Source organism: Athene noctua, chromosome 12 (genome assembly GCF_965140245.1).
Source record: "Athene noctua chromosome 12, bAthNoc1.hap1.1, whole genome shotgun sequence".
In the NCBI taxonomy this organism is placed as follows: domain Eukaryota; kingdom Metazoa; phylum Chordata; class Aves; order Strigiformes; family Strigidae; genus Athene; species Athene noctua.
Window position 1 is genome coordinate 24406050 of NC_134048.1, and position 21508 is coordinate 24427557.

The following is a 21508-nucleotide window of genomic DNA, read 5'->3' on the forward strand; positions in this document are numbered from 1 at the left end:
ACCCCAAATACAAGCAAAACAGTACAGTACTGATTCTAATTAATTTCTATCACCTGTAACGTTGAGTTCAAACATTTTGCATACACCATAGAAATAATGAAAAATATTTCTGCATCCATTTTAAAAGAAAATCAACTTAATGAAGCTTAACAAACCAGCACACATGCAGAAAAAAAAAAATCTAGAAGCCCTAACTCCACCACTTCTCCCAACTTTATTTTCTTACTCATTATTGATTACCCTAAACCACCTGGGACCTCAACGCAATTTTCAACAGCTGTTTCTCCTTCTTTTCAGTTTTAATTTCCATGTTGCTTCGACCTTTTGTTTACAGTCCCTGCAATGTAAGGTTTAACAGATCTTTCTCCTAAACACTTAAAAGAATACTGTAATAAACAATTTCAACAAAATTCAACAAACAGCTTGACAAATAGACTACAGGTGTTAAAGGGTAAATGAGATATTACCTTCTAGGTGGAGATGGGAGGAATGCATAAAGTGAAAATAGGAGAGAACGTGTATTTTAGCATCAGCTGTTGTCAATTCAAATAATTCATTTTGTTATTTTTGATAATGATGTTATACTTTGCATTATCATTTTTAACATAAAAGAAGACCTGGCATACCATAGCAGCTCTTCTAGCTAAACAATTCTCTCAGGTTCATCAGTCTGCTTCATCATTTATCACAGAGTTAGATCTCATCCAAAGTTGGACATGCAGTTGTGGTCTACCCAGTCTTCGCCTGTATTCCTTATTTGTGGCTGTTTGTCAGAGGATGTCATTATTCAGCTGTGTACTAAAAAACCTTCGCTGCATTTGTCTGCCTCCTCCTTGTTTAACCGCGCTGTGTGGATGGTCACAGACATCAGCCCTTTGCTCCTCCTTTGACAATAGCTGATTCAGACTATCTAACATAGGGAACTGGCTGTGATGTCCACATGTGATCTTCCAGATAAAACCCAGGTCCTAAAGCTTCCAGGATGTGTGACAGCTTCTCAGCTACCCACCAGTGATCCAAATGCCTGGCAAGCAAACCAAACAGCACCATAAATTTTAGCGAGATGAACTGAAAACCTGCATTCCTGGAAGTGCTTCCATGTCACTGTTTTTCCCTTAAAGCTCATTGGCCATTTTAGAATCCAAACTGCAGACTGCGAGCTGCACTGTTTTTCTGCCATTTACAAAGAAGCTGTATTTATGTTCATTTAACTTGACAGCATTCAGTGTGGCTAGACCATAGAGCTTTATCATGACTCTTCCAACATGCTGTTGAATTTTCTATTTAGAGCCCCACCTCCTGGAGCAAAGCTTTCTAGTCCTCATATTTTAAAGGAGAAATTCAAATAGACCTTAAAGATACAGAAACTAGAAGTATTACAAAAATTATATTCCTCTACCCTCATGGATTTCAGATATTGACAGCTGATGACACAGGGAATTGCACACAAGTAGCAGTAGTAGTTTAAAGAGAAGGCAGCAGAGGATCCATCTCTGAGGATGGGAAGATAAATTTGTTATCATCTGAAAAAGACCAGATCCTTCAAGTGATACAGATTTATAGAGGAACTTTGAAGAGGTCAGCTGGTGTGAATTTGAGCAAGCTATTGATCTAGAAACACATAATGCAAACATGCCATTGTAAATTCAAGTAAAATAATTGGTATTTAAAATTAAAACATTTGTTTTGCAGTCTTTCAACCCAAATACTGCACTGCCATGCTCAAAGATTGAAGAGAAATCTGACAGAACCCAGAAGATACAAAGAGTGACTGACTAGAAAGCGATCCAAAATCCAGACATCTGGTAAGGACTATTTTGCTGCCTCACAACTTCACAAAGCAAACAGAAAGCACAAATATTGACCACAATGAAAAATGACCATGACTCAGTGATGAAAGGCAAGTTGCAAGCATCTTCAGTCTCCCATAGTTTGGTTAAAAAGAAGCTATAATTAACAGACTATTTGGATTTCAACTGCTCAAGTTACACCTGAGTTACACAAGCCTTATGACAGCAGAGTCCATCACCACACCTTTTTTACAGTTGGAGGACTACTTTTACACACTTTTTAAACCACAGCATCAACTGTCTATCAAATGGATGACTAGAACTCAAAATCTAAAATTATTCTGGGCATCATTTTGCCAGTTATGTTTCACAGCATTTTCCTGACTTGAATACCCTGAGGTCACTTATCCTTTGTAACGACAGAGACATTATGCAGCATCTTTCCAACTACATTAAGGTCTTGATAATAAAAGGTCTACCAGAAGCCAGGATACATTTACAAATTACAATAGCCAACCACCTCCTTAACACACAACCAAGTTTTAGCTGTACCTTATGTTCAGTTCCTAATAAGTAGGATACAGAAGTTCTTATTCAGAAGATTATTTAGCTGGGAACGGCTTCTGGAAGCAGAGGGATTATCAAAAACCACTGAGAAGCGACAGGGACATGGTTATCAGAAGGGAGGCTGAGGCAATGCATCAACATTTGCAGTGTCACAGAGTCTGAAGTTAGGCTTGGGGTAGACACTGTGGAAATAACTGGCTCAAATCCCTCTCCAAGGTGAGGGCCGTGCTTCTCTACCTTAGGCACTAACAGAACAGTCAGTCCAAGATCAGCGGCCAAGAAAGGTTGCAGCATCTGTCACTGGCAGCCTTGTTCTTTCAGCTAGGAGCTCTGCTGACAGCCAGAGAATTCCAGCAGCCCACCACATTGCCACCGTTCTGGAAAAGGGACACGGCCAAGGAGTCAATCACACCAGCAACTCCCAGCAGCCACCTCCACCAGGCAACTCCTATGGAGAGCCCAAGGAAACATTCCAGCCTTTCCTCCTTCTGGCTCCTCAGAATTTTGCTCACTGTGGAAGCAGGGGTGGAACTGGCTGCAACCCCATTACCTTGATTAGAATCACAGAATATCTCAAGTTGGAAGGGACCCATCAGGATCATCAAGCCCCACTCCCTGCTCCTCGCAGCACTACCCAACAGTGCACCACATGACTAAGAACATCATCCAGGCGCTCCTTGAGTTCCAGCAGGCTTGGTGCCATGACCGCTTCCCTGGGGAGCCTGTTCCAGGGACCGAGCCCCCTCCCAGTGAAGAACCTTTCCCTCAAGTCCAATCTGAACCTTCCTGGGTGCAGCTTCATTTCATTTCCGTGCGTCTTGTCACTGGACAGAGACCAGCACCTGCCCCTCCACTGCCCCCCTTTGAGACAGCTGCAGACTGATGAGGGCACCCCTCAGCCTTCTCTTCTCCAGGTGGAGCAGCCCAAGAGACCTCGGCTGTTCCTTCTAAGTCGTGTCCTGGAGACCTTTCACCACAGTTTGATGTCTTTCTTATACTGAAGTGCCCACAGTGTCTTTTGATTGCTCCAGAACTACTTCCGCAGCATTCGTGTCTTAGGCCCTCTTCAACAATTATCAGCGAACCACTCTCAGACTTCACCAATATCATAACCATTCCCAGAGAATGTCTTAGAATCACCAGACATTTCCCTCGCTCAAGCACCAATCTGAACCTGGTCAAGTGCCAGCACAGCTAGCACTTACAGCACAGCAGGCCTAGATCTGAAATTTGTATGTAGAGCAGCAGGCCAGATCAATAGAAACAAAACCTGAGTCAGAGCAGAAAGCAGTAAAGCTCCCACCATTGCCTGAAAAGGGACAAAATAATCTCCTGATGGGGCACCCAGACTACTAGGCCAGGCGTGATATATGCACCAGCACAGAATTTGATCCAGCAAATAAGAAACATTGAGAATGGGACTACAACATGTCACCTTACAGTGATGCACAGGACAATATCAGAATGCAAATGTTTTAAACAATACACCTCATTCATTCTTTTCCTTACAAGAGTTGAAATTGAACTCGAAAAATGTATAGTTCTCTATGTTCCCAGCCAACAGGTATACTCAGCATCTTTTAGATACATTCACAGAAAAAAATAGAAACAGGCTACAAATGAGAATTCAGTGCCGTAGGCCAGCCCCAACACACGATCCAGGTCTGTCCTGAGTAGCCATACTGAAACCGAAGGACGTCAGTCTGGTAATGTAGGAATAAATTACGCATCAGCCCGAGCGGCACATTTCATCAGTTAATGGCTGTAAGAAAAAGGCATGTGTTGCACGTACAAAGGGATGCATTTGCGGGGCTGTGTTAGCAAGAGAACGTCTTCGCACACGCACCCACAAACACGCCAACCCCGACACCCGAGACACACACAGGTGCATTTCTAAGGAGAGATGCTCGGCAAGAAAACCTGTGCGATGCTGTGCGTGCCATGGAGCGAGGGAAGAGGCACGGCGAGTAAAAATAACCCCGGGGAGCGCGTTCACAGCTGCTCCCGGCTCGCCGTGCTGCTGCCCACCCCCAGATGCCATCTCACCGAGGCCCAGCCCAGGCTCTGCCGGCTGCAGTCTCCGCACACCGCGTCCAGCCCTGGAGAAGCCCGTCCTTTGTAGCCACCATCACGCCCGCCGCACCGCGCCCGGCGCGGGGAGGACGAGACAATGACCGACCGGGCGCACAATAGTGCGGGGCCGGGGGGGGCTGCGGCGGGCCGGGGGGGGCTGCGGCAGCTCGGGCACGGCGCTGCGGGCTGCCACACCTCTCCGCGCCCCGCTCCCCAGCACCGGCTCCACGCCGCTCCCGCACCTTCGGCTGCGGCTCCAGCTCCCTCCCGCCGCCCCGGCCCGAGTCATTGTTCCGCCGCGGCGGCCCGAACGACCCCCGCCCGCCCGGGCCGCCGCCGCTCTCACCGTGCCGCGGCCAGGAGAGGATGCCGAGCGGCTAGGGACGAGCACGGCACATCCATCTTCCCGCCGCCGCCGCGGCGGCCCCAGCGCCCAGCCCCGGCCCCGCCGGCCTCCTGCGCGCCGACGCTGAGGGCGGGCGCCCGCCCCGCCGCCTCCCCGCGGCTGAGGCCTGCGCTGCCGGGCCGGGGTCTGCGGCAGGCCCCGCCCGCCCCGCGCCGCAGCGCCGCGCGCCCGCCGCCATGGCAACGCCGCGGCCGCGGCGGCGGGGGCCGCCCGCGGAGGGGCCGCCCGCGGGGCGGCGCGGGAGCGGGCCCCGGGGGGCTCCGGGGGCTCGGGCCAGGACCCGCTCGGGGCGGGGGCTGCGGGTGACGGGCCTCGGCCCCCCGAGACGAGCGCGGGCGACGCGAAGCATCCGCGGCCCACGGGGCCACGGCGGCTGGGAACTCTCCCTCAGAAAACGCGGGCGGGTGGAGGGCGAGAGAGCGCCTGGAGAGATCAGCCCTCGGGCCGACGGCACCCCCCGGGCTGAAATCACTCCTCAGGTCCAAATCCCCCCTCAGGCTGAAATCCCCCCTCAGGCCCAAATCACCCCTCGGGCCGAAATCCCCCCTCAGGCCCAAATCATACCTCAGGCTGAAATCACCCCTCGGGCTGAAATCCCCCCTCAGGCTGAAATCACCCCTCAGGCCCAAATTCCCCCTCAGGCCCAAATCCCCCCTCAGGCCCAAATCCCCACTCAGGCCCAAATCACCCCTCAGGCTGAAATCACCCCTCAGGCCCAAATCACCCCTCAGGCCCAAATCACCCCTCGGGCCAAAATCCCCCCTCAGGCCCCAATCCCCCCTCAGGCCCAAATCCCCCCTCAGGCCCAAATCACCCCTCAGGCCCAAATCACCCCTCAGGCTGAAATCACCCCTCAGGCTGACACCTCAGGCCTAAAAAATGCCTTCTCATAGGAACAAGCTGCCAACCAGATGAGTGTTAGGCTGGGGTTCCACAAGGCTGTGCACCTCCACGGAAAGGCCTCCCACGGCGTTGTGGGGAACCAAATCCAGCCCAAACTGAGTTAATCGGACCTGGTTATATATCGGAATAAACGGCAAAAGCAGTCACACTTCTGCATAGCCCAAACGTCAGTGAGGCAATCATGCAAACAGTGGCCACGGAAGCCCCTGCTCTTCAAGTTTTTCAGAAGTTTCCTTATTTCCATCCTGAAGACTGACAGCAAGATCCCTGCAAGAGGTCTGTAGGCTGACAATAGTGAACACACTGAGAATGCCAGTCGTTGTCCTTTGGGCACTTTACAGAGAAGGTGAATATCACTATTTAGACCTGGTCAGGTAAGTTGTTAGTTTTTCTGCAAAAATAGACTCATTTTTGTGGACAAAGTGAAGACAAATAGTCTGGGTTTGTTTTGTTTTTTTTTCCTAATCACAGCAACATGAAGGAAAAAAACATTTATAGAAAGTAAAAGATAGTTTAGCTGGCTACTAGATTTGCAGATTATCTCCATTCTGTAAAGTAGTTCCCTGGTCAGTGGCAAAATCAGAACAAAAGTGGTTCAGACAAAGGCTGAATTTTGAGTCCTCCACCCTGAACAACAAATTCCATCAGAGTCCCCCTTAATATCTAGTTGTTAGACCTAACTTTAAGTGCCAGTGTTTCAAACACTTACCATGAAACCTTTCAGAAAAGGGGAAGGAAACCCAGCACTAGAAGCAGAAGTCTCAGAGAAGGTCACCATGTACCTGACCCATGGCTGACCATTTTGTCCTGGCTTCAGCTTCCTCACCTGTAAAGTGGAGTCATTTAGTTTTTCTCAGTGGTGTAAGAGATTCAGTGAATTTTTTTTTTTTTTTCATTTTGTGCAGCAGTATCTGTAACATAATGCCAAGGGATCCACCTGAGCATTAAATGCATGTAGTACAGCCCAAGCCCAAAGGGTGCAATAGGTTCCTCTGTTCAACCCCACGTGAACTCTTGTCTTATGCACCTGAACTCACCTCAAAAGCAAAAGCACTTGCCATTTATACAGAAAGCTCTTAAGAACCTGAAGTACAAGATGCTATAAATGGGCTTTATAGAATTACAGTATTTTCATAAGAAATATCCCATGGGCAGTTAACACATTCGGTGGTTGAAAAAGCTTCAATGCCCAAAATAAAGTTCTGGTTTTTAAAAGTTGCTGCCTGTATATGTCTAGCCTAAGTGTTTTATTTTTCATGGCTTGGTTTCTGATTGCATAGCTCTGGAAATGGCCTTCTGAAAGACCAGTACAGTGGCTGCACAAGATAAATGGAAGGTCTGAAGTATATTGAAAAGGGAAAAAACAACTGTGAAGAATACTAAGGGATATAACACTGCATGACTGCTCTGGGACTGCAGGCACAAAGAGACTGTAAAATTAGCCTAACAGGTTCTGGCAGTGTCAGTTTAGTGTCCCAGGGGATCCTGCGGCAAAGAGTCATCACTGTAGTGTGTATCTCCCCTCTGTCAGTTTAACCCCGTTCCCCCTCGTCCTATCCCTGCCCCTGATGACGAGTCCCCCCCCTTTCCCGCAGCCCCTTTCAGCCCTGGGGGGCTGCTCTAAGGTCTCCCCGGAGCCTTCTCCAGCTGAACCCCCCAACTCTCAGCCTGTCCTCACAGGGGGTGCTCCAGCCCCCCCAGCATCTCCGTGGCCTCCTCTGGCCCCGCTCCAGCAGGTCCGTGTCCTTCTGCTGTTGGTGACCCAGAGCTGGACCCAGCCCTGCAGGGGGGTCTCGGAAGCAAAGACAGGGTATCTTTTTGCCTCGACCGTTGCGGTTTTAATTGGGACGCTGATACCAGTGACATGTCAACGATCTCCCCCGCTAAGGACGCTGCCTGTCTCCCAGCGGCGCGGCCGGGCGCGCTGCAGCGTAGCCCCCGCCCCAGTCTGGGTTCACCGCGGTGCCAGCGCGGGGCACGGGGGGCAGTGCTGGTGCAGAGGGGCCGCACTGGTGGTCCAGCACGTGCTGCCTTCGGCCACCTCGTCAGCGCCCTTCACACAATCCATGGGCCCCTGCTCAGCGCTGTAATAAGAGAGCTTTCATTATTCAGCAGCCTCAGGAGTAACGTGCCTACGAGCTCCCCAGGACGCAGCAACACTGGCAGGCGGCAGGTGATGTGCTGAGAGGGGCACAAGCAGCCCCGTGGGCTCCTTCCTCTGACCCACAGGAGCAGATGCGCACAGGAGTCCTGGTGGAAGCAAGCAGGGATCTTCCCTCCCCACAGAGAAATATCACAATGTTTCCAAAGGAGGAATGTTTATGATGCTCCTTCACACTCCCCTGGTGGTTTATACTGTTAGCAGAGTTTGTTTTCTACTATGCTGGCATTTGCCACAGCACAGGTAATTTTTTTCCCCTGCATTATTTCTGGTTAACTTCAGAGAAACTCCAGCATGTCTTTATTCAGATGAAACATCAGTGTTAATTTACCACACAAAGCTCGGCATCCAAAGAATCATAAAAATACCTCAAGTGGATATGGGTTTTCCCATTCATTATTTTTAAAGAGGAAAAGTAAACAAATACATAGGAGCCACAGTAACACACACCATGTTACACCAAATGCCAAAGCTGAATGAACAGAGGATTTACCCAGCCCCGTACCAAGACAGGAGTCACAGTTAACACACTGCACTGCTGGACTCTAGCCATACACATTTAAGATAAGGTTTAGACAGGCCACAAGGTAGATTCCAGCTACATTATAACTTTTTTTGACCCACTTACACAGCTGAGTAAATTATTGTGATGGAAAAATCAGTTGGCAAAATCATTCAAGCAGGACAGACTTAAGGAGTACAGATGGAAAGGGAGATTCACAGTCGAGAGAATGGAAGAGGAAAGTCTGTGAACCAGGCCAAGCAATCACATTTGCTCATAACAGGCCAGCTGCCTGCAATAAATAGGATAACAGGGAAGCTGCTGTCTCAAGATAAAGGAAAAGGCAAGAGGTTTCTTGGATAAAATTGCAATAGATCAGGCAGATCTATTTAGATTCCAGAAGGACTGAAATCTAATTTTAAATGAGCTGGAGTATAAAACATGACTGCCTGAAATCCAGCACCCACTGATGCCCTTTGAGAACAACTCCTGAACAGCAGCTGTCAAAGCAAGGAGGAGCAGGGGCTGTTTCAGATGTGTTGGACTGCGTGAGTGTGCCCAGCTCCAGCACCCACATGGGCTATCGATTAGACGGGGTTCTGGTTTATGGGGGTGACCAATTAGAGCTTTAGCTGGGGAGAACGGGAATTCACTCTGACCCAGAGTGGTTCTTGACACAAGAGACTCCAGGAGTGCCCTGCAGGAGCCCTGGAGGGGACCTCCCAGATCACCCCGTAAATGCACCTTGTATCATATACCTGGCATAAAGAAGAAACAGGGATTTTAGAACTGCTTTTTATTCAGACAGATTATTGAACACAGTAAATCTCAGGAGTTATCAAACACAGAAATCTGAACAAGAGAAAGTCATTTTAGAGATTAATTTTTCAAGAAAAATAGTTTCGCTCTGGGTTCAGCAAATTGTTGCATTTGGCATCAGCCTGGACATACATGAAGGATGATTCCAGCAATACACTTCCGTTGCAGTTATCCAAGCACCACTGGAGCAACATCCGGAGGGTACAGACAGGCAGATTCCAAACTGAAATATTGAGCAAAGATAAACCAGAATATGGGCAAATTCACATTCACATTGCTGGAACAGGTCTGTGTCTACAACCAGACAGTACATACCCAGAAGCAGCAAAAAAGAGGCACTGGGTTACAACCAAGAATGTAGGAAAAAATACCTAAATAACAGTCAAGCTTTGGTTACTACAGTCCTCAGAAGAGAACAGGGGAGTTGTCAACAAAACAGCCAAAAGTTCTGACAGCTGAAAGATCTTGCCCCAGCTCCTGCGCAGCCCAAGGTCATTCTCTGTTCTGTTCCTTCATCGCAATTGTCTCCTCAGAGGACAATAATCACTGGCTGAGAAACAGGAACACTTTAGCCATGGTGGTCTGACAGCTGCACGGTAGCAAAAAATATTAACTGACCACTAGCTCCATACACTAATAAAACAAATGTCAGAGAGCACTATCCCTCTAGGCCACAACTCCAGAACAGCAGATTTGGAAAGCTCCTAATCTGCAAGGAATAGAATGCAGAAAATCATGTAACATATCAAGATTGACAGTGGAAACCCCCTGTAGATAGTCCAGGAAATAGCAAGGGCCAGCTGTAATTCTGGAAACAGCAAGTCCTGCAGTGTATCAGGTAGAAATACTGAAAGAATAAACCCACCTTGGAATAAGTAGTTCCAGTAGCAGCATTATTAAATAGCATTAAAGCTTTTGAAGAGTTCCAAAAACCTAACAACTGAATGGGTCTTTTTGGTTTGTTTTACAGGGTAATCCTCCAGAGGACAGCAGCTTGAGGAGAGGGAGCCAGACCTACTAATAGTATTGGTGATGTGCAATGTCCTGTCAAGCAAGGGTGTTATGTACAGAAAGATTCTAGGAAAGATGAATAATGAGCAGTGGAGTACTAGAACTAAACCAGGATAAAAACAGACTGAACCAGGATAGAACGAAGAATTATTCAGAACTGGAGGACATGTGTCTCTCTAGAAACCCCTTTGTTTCCAAAATGTAACCTCATGATGCACATTTTAATTGGTAAACATGACTGATATAGAAACCCAGCATCTCCGTTAGAGATCTGGCAATATAGTAACAAAATTGGACATTTTAGACTATTTTTCCCCCCTACAAACTCTCACAAAGTATTAGGAAGACAATGTTAATGCTCTCTATAAGACTGACTGTTCCTAGAAAACATAAGGAGTTTGAAAGTTTTTCTTCAATGCCTCAGGTATTAGAATGCTCTTATAGGTTTAATGATTATTGATCCTAAATATAAAGCTTGTTTGTTTTACCAAAAGGGGAACACAGAACTAGTAGATTTAATAAACTCTTTAATTTACATTGTAAGAACTTGCTGTTTATGTGGCCAAAGAATCAATCACTAGTTGTCGTTACTTATTTTTATAGGTCACGGGTTTCTAACATTACTTATAAGATACTAGAAAGTCAGTAAACTGGACTGTAATTTTAAATATAGCAATAGAGCCTATTAAAAAGAAAGAGGAGGTCCCATCACATCTTCAGTTTTAAGACAGCAAGTAATCCTTACTTATGTGTAGTTGTCTTCTTAACAAATCACTCCTGCCTTGTGCAACAGATGTCATTGCCACAGCGACGGTGGCCCTCCGGAGCTGGCACCTCGCAGCAGACGGGCCAGCCCATGCTGTCATCACACACGTTTCTGAACTGGGCCTAAGTGCCGCGACCTAAGCTAGGGGAGACCAAACGATGTTTGGGGGGAGTCCTCACCCCCCAGCAGTGGCCCAGCCCTGCTGCACCCTTTACAAATAAGCATTTAAAGTAGGTGCATCTGGAAGACATGCCCTCCACACCAGGAAAGCATGTTTCACTGACCATCCCGAGGGGAAAAGCCTCTTGGAACTGGCTGGCAAGGTCATCGCCATGTGGTTTAGCTCTGGTGAGCACTGTTCATCCTCAGACAGCCCCCCACAATGACATCTGGATACTGGGTTCAACACAGGGCCTTTATCAGTACCAGAGTTCGGACAACCTTCATTAAAGAACATTCAGCTGAAACTTGGACTATTTCCTTCTAAGGAAACCCTCAGACAATGACAGAACTCCATGGGAGATCCTGCTCCTGGACAGCCCCAAGGAAACGGAGGGTGCTGAGGGCTGGGGGCAGGCAGGAGCTACCAGGGACCTGCCTGAGATTTCTGATTCATCACTGCAGTGTGCTTTACACTCTTAATTAAACACTATTGCTGATTGTTTTCTGTACACCGTGCTCCTTGCTGTTTGTGTACACATGTGTACATTCCAATAGCAACCCTAATTGACACCAGCCCCTAAAGGGACAAACCCCAGATGTGCAGCAACCCCAGGACCAGGCCCACACTGAACAGGAGAGCCCAGGTCTAGGCCTGGGCACCCAAGAGAATTAAAGTCGTGGGCAGAGACTGGAGAGACCAGAGAACCTGAACGTGTACTTAAGTCCCCGGAAGCATACGCATATATTCCAGTAGCAAACTAAGTAGGAGCAGGATCGGGCCCCTTCTATAGTTTGTGGTTCGAGTGTGTCCAAGGGCACTGTGCTCTGGCTGATGTTAATCTGTTCATTTATGGTCACGTCTGTGTGCACCTTTGAGATCTACCCCGGGCCGCAGTGCTGGCTGGAGGCGTGAGCAGGGACAAGCTGCAGCCCTGCAGGGAGGATCCCCCAGTCCGCCCGGTCGTTAATGGCTCATCCCAGTTCACTGCTACAGTACCTGTGAAAGCTGCACCATAAAGAAGCCCAAGGACAGTAACTTAACCATTGGTTTTTTAATTGTGCCATCCCACCGGCTGCCAAAGTACCTGCCAGAGCCACAGACTGAAGGGCAAACAGCCGCCACCTGCGGGTACCTGGGATTCCTCTAGCACTCCTCAGTCCCACAGCACAGACGTGGCACCCACAGCCAAGCGCCTGGACCCATTGCCTAAGGCAGCTCCTGTGTAGCTCAGGATGAGCAGAAGTCCTTAAGTAGCCAGGCAGGTAACGGCTCCTGGTGGACAGCAACGATACCACAAGAGTTCATCCAAAGAAGTTCAGTAAAGACCAGAAGTAATGGGGCAGAATCAAACTTCAAATACATTTCCACTCAACAGAGGAGCCCAGTGCACAGAACGTGTCTGCCCTTGGCCTGCGACCTCCCGTGGGAGGCACAGCAGGTGCTCACGCCCCGGCACAGGCTGCACCTCTGCCTGCCAGGGCACATCCACCCTCAGCCCCGGGCTCCGGCAGCTCCTGTCCTCCATGCCAAGGCAACAGGGAAGGCAGAAATGTCACTGGACAGAGATGAGCAGTTGCGAGCCCCATCAGCTGTGCCACAGACCCCGCGTGGGTCGGGAGGAGCAGCATCGTTCATGGCGTTACAGAAGAGAGGTTGAGTGGGGACACCCGACGTGTGGGAGTGTTGTTGGCTGACAGCGACGCGGGCAGGAAGAAGGGAGCAGCGATATCGGTGGACGATGTTTCTCCTTGGTTGCGAAGCTGTAAGATCTGCCGCAGCAGGGCCTTTCCTTCTTCTCTGGTCTGAAAAGAATTTGTGAAAACCAAACCAATACACCTATGGATGTGTGATTTCTGGGTCAAATGCAGTATGGAAGCAGTATAGGTTATGGTACTTTGTCATTCTGTAAGGCTGAAAACTATAAAAACCGTCCTCATTCCTTTTGTCTCTTGCTGTTTAAAAAAATTAAGGTATGTCACTTTTTTTTAGTCTTTTCTCCTTTCATGCCTGATTTGCATCTTACTTGGGTATTTTAGACAGCTGTACCATCAACCACTGAAGCTTTCTAAATATTCCAGCAAAATGTAGATTGGAGAAGCTTCAAACAAGCTGAATTCAGGTTCTCCAGAGAGCTTTGTTAAGGACAGGCCACACACCCTGCACTCACAGCTAGTGTCTACTGTTAGGGTGAAGTTAAAAATCAAAAAATTGTCCGCTTACAGATACACAACAACTCAGAATATGGAGTCACCTATGAACCCAAGTACTGTTATATCCTCTGCACTGCCTACACACAGAAGATGAGGGAACAAAGAAGTTCTGGGAGTGCCATCACTCCACAGCATGTGGGAGTCTGTGGCCGTGTGAACACCTGCCGTGTGGAGCCTCAATTCTTTTATTTAGTGACCACCAATGAGAATGGTTCAGTGTTACTATCTACACGATACTCCATGACTTCAGTGAACCACAAGCAGCATTAGTGATCAAGTACACACCACCACCACTCAGGACGTGTCCGTCATGGCAGACAGCCCTCATTCCTTCATAAAGGATTCCTGCTGCTGCCAGAGGAAGCGAGATGGAGGTCACCGAGCCCCTAGGAAGGAGCAGTAATGACTGTGCATCGACTCACGTCATTGAATGCGCAGCACTTCTGAGCACAGGCCGAGGCTTCGTCCCAGAGCTTGCACTTGAAGTAGTACTGGGCCAGGTAACGGAAGGCAGTGCTGACCTCCAGGTGCTCCACTATCTCCTACAGCAAGGGGGTAAAAACGATCAGCTAGGAGGGCCTTCCAAGGTACTGCTACACCGTCTACTTCTCCACTTCCCCCCAGGATATCATCTTACCCCACAGGAATAGATATCCTGGATGTATTTGATATAGCACTGAGCTGCCTGTTCAGACTCATTCAGCTGTTCGTGCAACCTAGAAAGAGAGAAAAACAGTGACTGGAACAGGACTGCAGTCAAAGACCTTCTCGGCCTAGAGACAGCACCCACCCAACCTGACCTGGACTAAAGCCAGGTCATTTCCATCAGAGTTTGCAAGACACGCACCGTGTTCTGCCCTTCATGGAAAGGGATGATCCAGCCTGGGAACACTGACACTGCCAGGAAGGGAGCCAGCCAGACACGAACTGCTAGAAGCAGCGACAACCACAGAAGCGACCTTTGCTTACTCTGCTACATTTTAAAGCTTTTAACAGACCTTTGCCATCCTGTTTTAGCTGGCTATTTCCTCCAGTGCTCCTTCTTCCCAAAAGTCTTTGTACAGCAGCCTCACCTTTCACTTGCACTTTTCCTTCCCCTTCACTTTTTCCACTTTATATTACTTTAACCCCACCAAAAATCAGTGATGTCAGAGTGTTCACATTTATTTCACATTGAACCCTTTCCCAATGTTACAATCCTATACTGAGAAAATTTAAAAATAACAGTAATTGAAAACAAATCAATGTACATCATCTATCATGGATCGCTTTAAGTTTCAACACAACAAACAGGATTGCTAGCACTGCCTGCTCAGATCCCCTCAGGAGTCAGGGGTCCCTTGTGACCCACGTTACACTACGATTCCCTCTAGTTATCCTGGCGGAACCTCAAAGCTAAAGCTGGACACCAGGATTTTCAGTCACTAGAGACCTAAAGATTCCAGTTGTTACACAGCTCCCAAAGAAACACTACCTAACAGAAACTCCACTGCTTCACATAGAGTATTTTATCATTTGGTGAAGGGCCAGTTGCATTGAGCAGAGTAGTGACAGTTCAGTGACAACTCATACTCACTTTGCCAGTTTCACCAGTGCCATCTTCTCCACATCTCCCACAGCATAAGCTCTCCAGTAGCACTGTCAAGGAAGGAGTCAGTCAAACACACCACAGAACCCACTCCAGCTCATGACTCGCAGGCGAGCCAGAACCAGACTGCCTGGCTCCAGCCAAGGGGCCGGCGTCCCTGCAGGTGACCCCTGACCAGCCACACCACGGCAGAACTGCCCAATGGTAACCAACTGCACAGGAACAGCTTCACTAACTCTTAAGGGCACCCTGTGTGCCCTCCCAGCAGCACCAGCTGCACAGCTCTGCTGTGACTCCCCCACTGACCCGGGAGACATCCTCATGTCTTACTCCACACATCAGCTCTCACTTACCTTTTTAGCTTCCACCAGCTGATTGAGTTTCTCATAGCACTCCCCGAGAGCAACCAGCATACGAGAGTCATTGGGTCTGTAAAAGAGCAATTCCTAAACGTAGCTGATCTCAGGGTGGGTGGGGGAAAAAATCTACACCTGGCAGCATCTGTCATCCTCTCTTGCATAAGACATCATTTATACTCCTGACCAGTGTTCCTCGACAAAGCCTTTGTTAACCAACACAACTAGAAGGATTTGGAACAGGGAAACTGCACAAATCACAGAGCACTGATGTTTTTCTCCCTCCTGCAACTTAGCTCCTGTGTGTGAATTCCTTCACTAGTAGCAATCACGTCAGAATGAACACCAAGAAATATGGCTCCGTTCTCAACTCTACCTGAGCTGGTGGGCCCGTCGGTAGTAATAGAGACAGTAAAACGGCATTTTGAGGATTTCATAGGTTTGCCCCAAACCATACCATGCTCTGTAGTCCCTTTTGTTCACCTCTATTGCATGCCTGTCGAAGGAAAGATGAACTTGTCAGAAAGCAGTCAGGATCAAAACCAAGAAAGAGTTCAGCAAAAGACCAACAAAAAATAAAAAGTACTACTTCAGTCCTTGTGCATGCAGACTCCAACACCATTTTGTGCAGTGCATGAGTGGTACCTGTAAGCCTGGATAGCTGCAGATGTGTTCTTCATTTCCATATACTCGTGTCCCATAAGTGTCCAGGCTCCCAAATAACGAGGGTTCAGTTTCAAGGCCCTCTGGAAATAGAGTGCTGCTTTTTCATGCTGGGAACGCAAGCTGTAATAATTCCCTAAAGCAAAAGTCACAATATTTAAGTAAGTTCAAAAAAACTCACAAACAAAAAACCCAGCAGAGAAGTAGAAAAAAGATGGAAGGGATGTTATCTACTACCTCCTAACTTAAATTATAAGGGGTGCTATTAAAGGCAGATCTGATTCAGACCCCAAGAGAGCTAACAGCAGTCTGTTCTCCAGTGCTCTGGTCAACCTTTTTCCAGTGGTACCAATCAGTTAAGATCCCATCCCCTTGGACTTAAAACTTATGATCTAACAAATTGATTTCCCGGTCCTGACACACAATTATTTCCACTGGAAATTATTTCCAAGACTATAAAGGGATTATCAGCTACATGGGTCCTCATACTGATTTCTTCAATTCCTTTCTGCACCAATAGCATCACAGCAGCTCTTTCAGAGAGAAATGAGGGAAAAGGGCACCCTCTCATTTGGTCAGGTTTTTAGGTTGCCTGAATGCACATTCACCCCGTGGTTTGGATTGCCTTGCTGGCTGACCACTTTCACAAGGGTTTCCTCACACAGCCTGCAGATGGCACAACGGGAAGAGGTAACAGAGCTGGCTCTCACCAATCACACAGCAGGTCTCAACACGATACTTGTCTATCTCACACAGATTGTGAGCCAGGTAGCTCAACTCAGGCTTCATGCTCTAGTCAAACAAAGAAATGGAAGTGATGAGAAAAGCAGCACACTGCAGCTTCACAGAAAACCCAGGCAGTCAGCAACACCGACACCAGATCTATTTCACAGAGCTGCAGAGCAGGCAGCAAAAGCTGAGAGCCCAGACTGAGGCTGGGCAGCACCAGCTGCTTCACTGGCCCTTACCACACCTCCAGGAAACACCATCACCAGGACAGGCAACAAAACGGGGGCTTACCCTCACGTACAGCAAGTTGGAGAAAGTGTCCATGTTTTCTATCCTGTAAGGATCTTGTTTCCTCAGCTCGTTAAAGATGGATAAAGCTTTGTCAATATCTGAAGAAAGAACAGCAGATGGGGGAACAAGAACTATAAATGCCAAGCCTGCAGTAAGAGGCTCGTTCCTACTAGACAGTAAGTGTCACTGACCTCGGATGTTGTGGTAGGCAACTGCAATCTGAGAGATGATGTAAGTGCTTTTGGAAAATCCTGCATCAATGAGGCTCTGATACTTCTGCAGAGCCTCCTCTATCAGCTGCAGCTCTGTATAAATGTGTGCAAGAAAGAACTCTTTCATCCATGTATCTGGCAAGGACAGGAACTTCAACTAGCAAGAACCAAAGAAGAGGAGGAAGAGATGTCAGTAGCATTATAAGAGCCACCTGTGGCAAAGAATCCATTATCTTCCCTCCCATGACTTAGCAGATGGTCCCGTGGTAGGAGGCTTTCCTGCAATCACTTTCTTAAACCATTACACCAGCTACAAAAGAGCAGTATTAGGACCAAGAATTAATATCAGGTGCTTCCACAGGAGAGACTAAATAATGCCTACAAATTGAGAATACTGAAACAGGAAAGGAGCATTAAGACATCCTGTCTAAGAAGTAATACAATACGGACCGCAAAATTCTATTTAGTGACTCCCAATCTATTCCCACAACTGCTGAAATTGCAGAAAAATCAAAGACATTTCATTTGGTCAATCAGTGAAGAAACTATCTTCAAATCTGACAGCACCTGGCTTCTGCTTCAGCCACCAGCCTTATTTCTCCATTAAATTCAGAAGCCGTTTGAAAGACTGTACTTTCCTCCCATGTTTGAACATCAATATCACATCACTGTTTCTGATGAGCTAAGTGAACAGACTGAATAATCTCACAAAAAATGCATTTCCCTTCTTCCACAATTCAGTAAGGCTCTCTTCTGTGCCACTTTTACTTTTTTAAGTATCTCACCAGCCAGAATTGATTTAAGAATTTCAGAAGTGGTCTCATACAATCCCATGCATAAAGAAAAATAAAGTATTTCTGTTCTATATCTAAGTTCAGTTCTTTGGTACAGTTAATCTCCTAACTGCAGGTTGATATTTGGCAAAGGGAACACCTACATTATTGGTTTAGCTTTAAAAGCAGTGATTCTATATATCCTTTCAGGCCACCAAAAGCACTCAATAACTGTGGAACTAGAACCAGATTTTAAAAAAAAAAAAAAAAAATAAAAAAAATCTTTGGAGGATCTCCTTCATGTGACAAGGCAATAAGCCTGTGGACAGCTACTCCAGAATATGTGGATTAGCCATTTCTTAAACGACTTTGTGTGTGAATAAGAAATTAGCTCTGCTTGTATAAAGATTCTCAAGCTACAGCATGGCAAGCAGTTGAAGGAAAAGAGGCTTTTACAACACAATTTACAATGTTGGATTGCCTTGCCTTGCCTGATAAGTCTCACAGAATAAAGCAGTGGGTGACATCAGTCCTCTGGCAACCGAATCACTGGTTACTGAATCAGGTTAAAATCTGGAATTTGCCACCACATGTTGATATCTCCCAAGTTTTACCATTTCTTTGTCTGTAATCAAGTTGCAAAGTTCCAGCCAGGCTCCCCAGTGCAAAGGTAAGACATGGGCAGCTTCAACAAACACATCTATTGCTTCTTTCACCAGGTCCAGCTTCCGCAGCACGACACCATACCTGTAACGTTATCGGGGTCATCAGAACCATAAAACTCTGCATATCCACAGAAATACACATGAACACATTAGAAATACATGCAGACACTTACAGATAAAGGCCAAATCCATCCAGTTCCCGTGCCTTGTGTTTCTTGCTGAGCTCAACTCTCAGTTCTCGTAGAGCTTCATTTTTCACCTGTCCTTTTTCCAGAGGTCCTGCACAAAGAAAGTCAGACAGCTGGCTTTCAATCAGAGTCCTCCCACAGCAGTTACAAAGTCTAAGGTACGTTCAGAATCATCACTGACATGACTTGAAGGCTTCCCAGACTGGGGTTACTGTCCTCTTTTTAAAAGAAAAATCACTTGGTCTGGTCACCTGCTTTAACAGAAGAACTAATAGATGAAAATCTGTAATCTGTGTTAACCCAAGAATTGAGAAAGAAATGTTACATCACACTAGTACCCAAAAATTGAGAGGAAAACCATAAAACCAAAATGATTTACATGAAGAGGCATTACTGGCAGCTTCATTACACTGTCTTTTGTTTTTTGATGCCAGAGACTTACCCAAACTATCCACTGTCTCATCATCCTTCTTCTTTTCCCCTGACTGTGGAAAAGAGAAAAAACAAAATTACATGAAAATAGCATACTCTTTATGTTTGCTGCAATGCTCACAGCAGCATGTAAATGATTTCCACAAACATCACAGTTCTAAAAGGTACTCTTTTTCTCCCTTTTTTATCCCCCCCATGTGATTTGGACTTCTAGGTGGTCATTTGGAATAGAATAGGCAAAAAGTAAGGTATGTCAGGGAGGGGTGGGAGGCAGAGGGTCTCAGTGCTAAAAGTCAACTTTTCCCTCGATCTTACCAGGTATCTAGAGTACATATACAAGAAGTAAGCTTTCTGACTCTTGCAGCCCCGCAGAAAATAGGCAGCCCTGTCATATTCCTTTAGATCAAAGTAAGACTTGGCTAATGTATAGGCATCCAGGTCACGAGCATCCTCCTGCAGGGACACAGAAGAGTTTTAAGACCTCAGAAGCTCTGACACGCTTCAGGAAAATCACCTAGTTACAAACATATGAACGAAATTGCTCTGAAAGATAGAAATGTAGTTTATTCATCCTCAAAGAGGGTTTGAGTACAATCAGAAAAGTCTCTCAATTCCCTCACATGATCAGATTCCTACTTCTCAAATAATAAGCACAGACTAGTTAGAAACATTTCAAATAAACAGTGTGATTCCAGAAAACAAATTGTGGCAAGATGCCAGAAGGCACAACTTAGCTCTTCAATGGGTATGAACAACCATAAATAAGAAAGCTACTCAGAAATTGCATATCAAACCGTATTAACCCCTTAACTTAAATGTGAACGTTTCCTTGGTAACTATGCCTTGAATGCACTTATGTTACCCTTCTGTAATTTGACAAAAGAGGCATAGACCTTCCGTACACCTGCAGAGGCGAGGATGGAGACAGAACTTGCTTCTCCAGTGTCCTAAGGAGCACAGGTTCAATAGCACAATGTAATTTGTTTTGCAATAAATTTGGGCCTTAGTGAATATGAACAAAACCAAAAATTAAGTAGCGTGATTTCAGATTTTCCTTGCGGAGTGTCTCATTCAGGGCACCGCGACACGTGGAACGAATCCTTCCATCTGGGGAAGCGCATTCAGCCCCGTCCGAGGCATCACACGCACAACGGGAGGGCGGTTCGCGCGTTACGGACCCACCAGCCCCTGAGCAGCCTCCGCGCGTTCCCCAGCTGATCACTCTCGCGTTCTCCCTCGGCGGCCGCGGGTGGGACCGAGCCGCCGCCCCGCAGCGCCTCCTCCCGCCACCGCCCCATCCGCACGGCCGCCACGCGGGCCCGGACGCCCCCCCCGCGCGCGGCTCCGGTTGGCGGCGCGGCCGCTGCGGCTGCGCCCCCCGCCCGGCCCGTACCTCCGTGAGCGCGGGGGGCGGCGGCAGCTCGCTCAGCGGCAGCGGGTCCAGGGCAAAGGCCAGCTCGGAGGCCCTGCGGGGGGAGAGAGACCGGTCAGCACCGGGCCCGCCGGGCTGCGCGCGCCCGCCCGCCCGCCCGCGCGCGGGGCGCTCACCACTTCCCGCTGTGCTGCAGCCCGCGCTCGCGGCTCCGCTCCGCCACGCTCAGCAACTGCTTCTTGATCTCCCGCAGGTCCGAGAAGTCCCCGCTGCCCAGCGCCGCCGCCGCCACCCCCGCGGCCGCCATCCCGCCGCCGCGCTCCCAGCCAATCGCCGCCCCGCACACTGCGCCCTCCCAGCCAATCGCCGCCCCGCACACTGCGCCCTCCCAGCCAATCGCCGCCCCGCACACTGCGCCCTCCCAGCCAATCGCCGCCCCGCACACTGCGCGCCCTTCCGCTCTGTAGACGCCGCGCTCTCATTGGGCGATCCTGAGAAGAGCCGCTCCCAATCAAAGGAGGCGCGCGGGAGCCTTGACGCCTGATTGGCCGGCTGCGGTGAGGCGGGCTCTCACCGCGCCGCGCGCCGCCTCGGCGGGAGCGCGCCCGGCCCGGCCTGGCCTGTGGGGGCGCGGCGCGGCCTCTCCCGGGGCTGAGGCCCGGCCCGGCGGCTCTGGGTCGCACTCGCGGCCCGTGCTGCGGCCCCCGGCGCTGCCACCCGAGCGAGGGCTGCGGCTGGGGAGGGGGAGCGAGCCCTGGGGTCCGGCCCAAGGAGCGGCCCCTCACGGGGCTCCTTCGCCCTCCGCCGGCTGCGCGGGGCCGTTCTCTTGGAGCGGGAGAGTTGCGGCTGCACACGGTGCTGCGGGGGA

At 48.5% G+C, this 21508-nt stretch overlaps 2 protein-coding genes across 2 annotated transcripts in view; both read right to left on the minus strand.

Moving 5' to 3' along the window:
• The window catches only part of JAKMIP2 (janus kinase and microtubule interacting protein 2), a 60941-nt gene extending 56031 nt beyond the window's left edge, over nucleotides 1–4910 (minus strand). The window contains exon 1 of the mRNA XM_074916547.1: nucleotides 4777–4910. The gene's annotated coding sequence lies outside the window, so the exon portion shown is untranslated. The remainder of the gene's footprint in view (nucleotides 1–4776) is intronic.
• A 4301-nt stretch (nucleotides 4911–9211) lies between these two features.
• On the minus strand, nucleotides 9212–20961 carry CDC23 (cell division cycle 23). Its single transcript, XM_074916052.1, has 16 exons — nucleotides 20817–20961; nucleotides 20662–20734; nucleotides 19584–19721; nucleotides 19279–19321; nucleotides 18822–18927; nucleotides 18598–18730; nucleotides 17190–17367; nucleotides 16999–17096; nucleotides 16689–16770; nucleotides 15961–16114; nucleotides 15692–15811; nucleotides 15313–15388; nucleotides 14948–15009; nucleotides 14009–14087; nucleotides 13794–13913; nucleotides 9212–12963 (listed from the first exon to the last, which is right to left on the minus strand). The coding sequence occupies exons 1-16, from the start codon at nucleotides 20945–20947 to the stop codon at nucleotides 12793–12795; spliced, it is 1764 nt and encodes a 587-aa protein (XP_074772153.1). The 5' UTR covers nucleotides 20948–20961; the 3' UTR covers nucleotides 9212–12792.
• Between the last annotated feature and the right edge of the window lie 547 nt (nucleotides 20962–21508).